The sequence below is a fragment of the Platichthys flesus genome, chromosome 1 (genome assembly GCF_949316205.1).
Source record: "Platichthys flesus chromosome 1, fPlaFle2.1, whole genome shotgun sequence".
Taxonomy (NCBI): Eukaryota; Metazoa; Chordata; class Actinopteri; order Pleuronectiformes; family Pleuronectidae; genus Platichthys; species Platichthys flesus.
In genome coordinates this window covers 14,646,725-14,653,195 of record NC_084945.1, presented here as the reverse complement: position 1 = coordinate 14,653,195, position 6,471 = coordinate 14,646,725, and the positions used below count along the sequence as shown (strand labels likewise).

Genomic DNA, 6,471 nt, shown 5'->3' with positions numbered 1-6,471 from the left:
TTTTTGTGTGGATGCAGGCTCAAACAGCCCAACAGATATATTTTATTTCTTACAAATCATTTGTTGTAATATATATAGCCCTAAAAACCAGCCCTCACTGATGGACCCTCGCTAATTTTCCTAACAATATATACTAATATATACAGTGCCGAAAGTAATGGATCTACATGTATCTAACACAAAAACAACAGAACAGTGCTTACAATATATCCTCAATTTTCATTTTTCAAAACAAATAAGCGTTCTGACAAATATTGCCAATAAACCATATACCTCCTTGGCCAATACGCCTGAAATTAAAAATACGTAGGCCTACAGAATAAATAAAAAAAAAGTCGCGCTTATAGGCTATTCAAAAAGTGCCTTCATCATTTTTACACAGTATATATGGACCTACAGTATATGCGTAATGTCCATAAAAGTTCAAATTCAAGAGCAAGAGAATTCAAAGAGCCTCAGTCTAATTTGTCAAAGAGAATAAAAGTAAAAACTTCAGACAGAGAAATGTAGTGTGCTTTTTTTTTCTTTTTTTTTTTTCTTTACATTGGCCTATTTTAACAAGAAGAATAAACATGGAGAGAAGAAGTGTAAAGTGGTGGCTGTAGTCATCCGCTCTGCAGGACTAGGTACCAAACAGCAGCAGGGTGTCACGCGCCTATAGTCTTCACCCCGCTGGTCGATGGTGTTGATGAAATGACGTTTTTCTTTATGTATTATTATATATTATTATTATGTGGTTTGTTTTGTGATTGGCCTGTCCCCGTGTCTTTTACGCTGCGTAAAACAGCGCTGAGGAGTAGTCCGGTCGACTCGACGCAGTGAGCACTCTCCAGGCCCAGCGGCGCCATGCCTCTGTGCGTCTCTCAGTGGTTTTTCTTTTTTTGTGTTTTTTTGTTTTGCTCGTTTGTTCACTCGGCTGCATGGCTCGAGTCCGCAGACATGTCAGTGTCCCATCACATGACGCACGGCTTGATGTCCTGGTAGGAGACCTGCTGGTGGTGGTAGTAGGAGCCGCTGCTCGGGGAGTGCATCGCCGAGGACGCCATGGCGTTGAAGGAGAAGACGAACTCCTTTCGGTCACACATGCTGGGAGACTGGGAATGGTACCGAGGAATACCTGCACACAGGGGGTTGTAAAACACGGATTAAAAACAGCTCAATTCTATTGGGAGATTTAATTTAAACTTTTAAAAACCTGAAACTTTCCAAGAATGAGAATATATATTTTCGGTCTATAATATTGTTACAAATTCTGGGAGGAACTTACAATAACTGTCTGCTTTACTCTCTTTTTTATTTTTTATTTTGACTTTTACACACTGGATTGAAGAAGCCATAACCTTGACTTGGATTATAATTTAAAAAAATAATAATACAATAACAAGTGGTGGCAGTATATTGTAATAACTATCACTGTATTTAAATAAATGCTGTATACACCCAAATGGATTTTTTTCATACCCGCGTCTACCGTAATTTAAACTTTATATTTGAACATGCCTGTCACATTATATTTCTTGATTAAAGATGTGTCTTTCCCTCCCTGACTCGCATGTGAGTGTTTCTCATAGAGCTGAGGCCCATTTAGCAGGCACCATTAACATTGTCAAAGTGGAGGCGGACTCTGGAGAGATAATTGACATCGGCCCTCTTGCACGCCAGTCCCGGAGGACTTGTGGAGCCTCGGGGCGAGACTTGCTGGACTTAACCGCGCTTGTTTGTCTTTGCCCGGAGATTGGCACGGCTCTAAACTGTCCCGGCAGACCCTCGCTGCCCTTTAGTGCCTGCATTCTGTCTCTCGTTCTCTTCCCCCAGAAACTTAGAAGGAAATGCATAGTTTAATTTGGTTGCATCATTTTCCTTGATGATCTTGATTTGAATTAACCTTCCGTTTTGTGCAGTAGTGATAAGCCAGTGTTTAGTGATTTAAAAAAGAAATACAAGGCAAATTAAAACCTCCGGGAACTATATTTCCATTATGTCCATGTTAGCATTAGACCATACAAACCTGCAGGCTTGACAAATAAGGAACTATTCTTTTAACTATCTACAGACAAATATATGTACAGACAAATATATATAAATAAATATTCCTGCTCCATATTTGTCCCTTAGTTTTCCCCTTTCTCGAAAGTTTTTTACACTTTTACGCAGCACTGTACAGTTTTGTTTGCATAGTACATTTGGACCTACCTTGTAAATCTGTGGTGCTGTGCCCGTTCTGGTGCAGGTATGGCTGCTCTAGGGAATGGGTGGGCAGGCTCGGCTGCAGCGAGTTCGCTCCTGGATTACAGGGAGACAGAGGCTGCTGCTTGATGTAAGAAGCCCCGTTATTCAGAGAGGCCGTGGGGGCCGGAGCCCACGCCGAGGCCGAGCTCGAGTAGACGGGGTGAGGCTCCATGACTCCCCCGCTGGTGAGCAGAGGGGAACCGGAATTGTCGTGGTGGGAATAGTCATTCCCGGTGGATCCCGTACAACTTCCCATGTAGGAATGTCCACTGTTCGTCGACAAGTGTGACATGGAGTGCCCGGACAGACCCATCCCCTCCATGTTACCTGCCAAGTGTCCATTCATCATCCCGATCCCAGTGTCCAGAGACAGGGTGTTGGGCGGACAGGACAGGCCCCCGCCGCCTCCCTGGAAGTTGTAGGACTCGGGGATGTGGTTGAATCCCAGGCCGTTCATCATGCTGTACATTGGCTTCAGCGCCTGGCACTTGCGCCTAAAACCCCTGGGTCTCCTTCTGAAGGAGCCCTCCTCGAACATAAACTCACTTGCCGGGTCGATAGTCCAGTAGTGGCCCTTCCCTGGCCGGCCGAGGCCCTTAGGCAGCTTTATGAAGCACTCGTTCAGGGACAAGTTGTGACGCACGGAGTTCTTCCATCCCTGGTACGAGCCCCTGAAGAACGGGAAGCGGCTCTGCAGGAACTGGTATATTTCACTGAGCGTCAGCCGCTTCGTTGGAGAGCTCTGAATCGCCATGACTATCAGAGCGATGTATGAATACGGAGGTTTTTCTGGTCGACGGATCCCTGCGTTTGTCTTTTTGGTTTTCGTGGTGGAGGAGGCGGTTTCCATCACCGCCGTCTGTCCGTGCGGCTTCTCCGGAGCAGACATGGGGCTGCTCTGGGCAGGAGTCTGTGCTGGGGGCTGCTGGATCTCTGCCGTCATTAGTTAAACTTCGTATTCGAGTTTGGACACAAAACAATTGCTGCTCTCCGCCTTAAACACGTTAAAGTTGGCTACTTATTAGGTGGCATACAGAGAAAAAAAAATACTACAAAAGCGAACGTTAAGTCAAACTTAACGCACAAGTCAAAAATCGAGACTTGTCTTCTTCACCGTGTCTTCGTCCCCTTGGTTCAGTCCTGCAGCAGCCTGGAGCCGGACCGCCTTGTACGGGATGAGGAGCAGAACAGGAGCCGCTTTCCACTTCACTTGGTGTGTTGTCGTGCGTCCGAGGAGCTCACTTTTTACTTATCTGTTGCCATCAGCGCATTGGAAGCTGGATGTCTTGGCCATCCTAATGTTGGGACCCGCCCAGATCCCTCCTCCTCCAGTGGTGGGCTGTGAGCATGCACATCTGTGTGCGTTCACTTTTCAGGGGAATGTTTTCCCCCTTCCTTACATTTAAAGTTAGGGAACATATATCCCATAGGCCCTGTAACAACTTATATAGCTTATATCATTTACATTATTGACATTTTTAAATCTCTGATATGATTAGACACTATTAATGGTAAATACACCGTTATGGCCTTTTGATGCAAAATAGATTTTCTTGTTTTCTAACAAGACTTTATTTTACTTTTCTTTAACATTGAATATTATGATATAAAATGTGTGTATTCATAAACCGCCTGGCTCGTATCTCTCCACTGCAGGTTCCAAGGCTGTGGAAATGGCAAATAGGTCAAGTCTCAAGTCGTGGTTATTAAACCAATGAAATATTTCATAAAAGGTTTTTGTGCGTATAACGTTAAGTAGAATACTTGCCCCTTCATATTCCAAACCAGCCTCCCGCTTTCTGTAAAAGATAGACAGGAACATGGGCAGGATGTTTATACTGCAGAATGTAAACATTTTCCCTGGCCTTCTTTAAATAAAAAATCAAGCAAAAGCCCCGTTAGATCAGCTAATACTCAATCTGACGCGATATGTCCGTGTGTTCGCTGCGTCTTGTGCGGATGCAGGACATTTTTACGCATGAATATTGTTTGTGTAACGCAGTCATAATATTTACGCAGGGACGCAGGAGGAGTGAACAGCGAACATGCCGAACTGTGAGCGCAGAAACTCGGACTGGGACCTGAGATGGAGGCAGGCAGTTGTACCATCGAATGATCCGGGATATAAAGTAAGGTGAATTTAATGTTTTTCTGTCCTATAGCCACGAGCAAAACTGCGGCCCTGCTTTATTTCAGAGCCACGTTGGAAAATCTGAGCAGTTCACTTTGTTCCACGTGACATAATACGTTGTAGGATAATTAGAAAAACGAAGCCCATATTATGCCTTGAGCTCTGCGATTCCCCCCCCCCCCCCTTTAACAAAGTTATAATTCGCTCAGAAGAGCATGCGCACCGGTTTGTTTATCTGCTTGTCGTTCCAAAGTCCAAAAGCATGATTTTCGTTCGATTACTGGCTTTTCTACAGCTGTGCAGTGAGAGCTACTGAAAGACGATCAGTCCATAACCTAAAACTGTTGACAGTAGGTTGCTTATTGTTCCCTGGAGATCTCGATCGCTGCAGCCTGTAATCTTTTGCTTCTCCGTGGCTTCGGGTTAGACGAGCTGACTGTGTCTATATCTCTGTCGGCATTACTGTTTAGTGGATGCTTATGATGGTGGATAGTATTGATATTATGGAATATAAAGCTGGAGTAAACCGCGCAGGTACAGCTTTGCATGTTTTGCTCTGTGCGTAAAAGTAGAGTATGTTTAGCAACTCCATTGCCTGCGCGTAAAAGTCTCATTTGCGCGTAAAATATACATAGTAGTTATGTTTTGAAATTCAAATAAGCACATTAAAATAGAAATATCAGTGTAAAAGAGCAGTAGCAGATGGTTTATTGGTGTAAATGTTAACTGTCTTTCCCAAAACACGATGGATGGTTTTCCTTATTTGCCACAGGGGAAGCGAGAGAACAATTAATTGTCAAATTTTCTTTGTGAACCCAAAAGGTGACAGACGTGCCACTGTTAGTTTTCGCTGTTGCAGAGGAGATTTAAACCTTCGGATAAATGAATGTGAGTATTGTTTTAACCGGTGCCTGCTCGGCCACTCGCCTGGAGTGAGGGCCACACATTTATCAGCATAAGGGACCACCCAGCGCGCACCAGGGGCAGGCGCGCTCCCGTCCTCCCTCTGCCCACTGCATTTAATTACCGATGATGACTTCATTCCATTATGGCTCTTTTTTCTCAGTCGCTCTTTCGCCCCATACTATGTTATTCTTTCCTTGTTTTTTTTTAATTTATATATATATATATATACCCTATATTGAGGTGTACACATTTTTAGCTTTCGTGCCAATAAGCTGCAGAGCCTGTAATGTTTATAAATACCAGCAGCTTTGGATGGAGACGCGCTGCTCCCTGCTGCATTTTTCTTCACCAAATAAAAAACAGTGAAATCAATATTTAAATGTCTTCACATACTGTTGAAGTTTGATTTTAAATAGTGATGATCAATTGATCATAATACGCATTCTCACAAAATCATGTACATTCATCATAAAAAAAATTTTGTTTACTTATGGATGTGTCCATATATATATATATATATACATATTTTACCATTTAACTCCTCCATAACGGTAAAGGCAATAGGATTTCCCACCAGAGATTCGATGGCTGACATTTCTGAGGCTTGAATCCCGAGGTCAGAGCGTCCCTGCTGCCGCATTGCAAACGAAGTCGTGCACTTTTCCATGACGTCCCATCATGAAATATTTGACAGCGCTGCATCCTCAGGAATGCTCGGCCACTTAAGTGGAGGTGCACCGCAGCGCGCACGGTCCTGACAGGTTTTCCGGACAGTACTGTTACTAGGTTCACTGGAGTTTTAGCCTCGGCCCCCCTCAAATCCCGATGCGGCAATATTCTGCAGGCACACATATCCCTTATTGGTCACAGTCTTGTAAAATGGCACACGGCACCAACAGGACAAAACCTATAAATTTAGCCATTTTCCTTGTATTCCACAATCTGACCGTCACTGCGGTGCCTATTCCAGTTTTTACGACGCATCCATTATGATTATGTAACAAGTTTCAGAGGACTCATTCATCTTTTCTACATTTAATAAATATTGTTGATATCAGTGCAGGCGCTGCGCCTCCAGACGCTCCAACACTTCACCAGAGAAAGTCACAACACGGTTACCGTCGGCAATATTCCTGATTCATACCAATTAGACGAATTATCTGGCGGATTATGGATCCAGCAGCAGCAGTGGTCAGCATGTGGTC

At 43.9% G+C, this 6,471-nt stretch overlaps 1 protein-coding gene across 1 annotated transcript; it reads right to left on the bottom strand.

The window, feature by feature from the left end:
- Nucleotides 1-3,476, bottom strand: foxf1 (forkhead box F1). Its single transcript, XM_062386074.1, has 2 exons — nucleotides 2,194-3,476; nucleotides 1-1,117 (listed from the first exon to the last, which is right to left on the bottom strand). Exons 1-2 carry the CDS (start codon nucleotides 3,170-3,172, stop codon nucleotides 954-956), a joined length of 1,143 nt encoding a protein of 380 aa, XP_062242058.1. The 5' UTR covers nucleotides 3,173-3,476; the 3' UTR covers nucleotides 1-953.
- Nucleotides 3,477-6,471: the final 2,995 nt, after the last annotated feature.

Bases quoted from the DNA above. Each gene is read 5' to 3' on its own strand.
- foxf1 (XM_062386074.1), bottom strand. From the start codon at position 3,172: ATGACGGCAGAGATCCAGCAGCCCCCAGCACAGACTCCTGCCCAGAGC. The intron at 1,118-2,193 runs GTAGGTCCAAAT...CCCTGTGTGCAG, and splicing joins CAGCACCACAGATTTACAAG to GTATTCCTCGGTACCATTCC.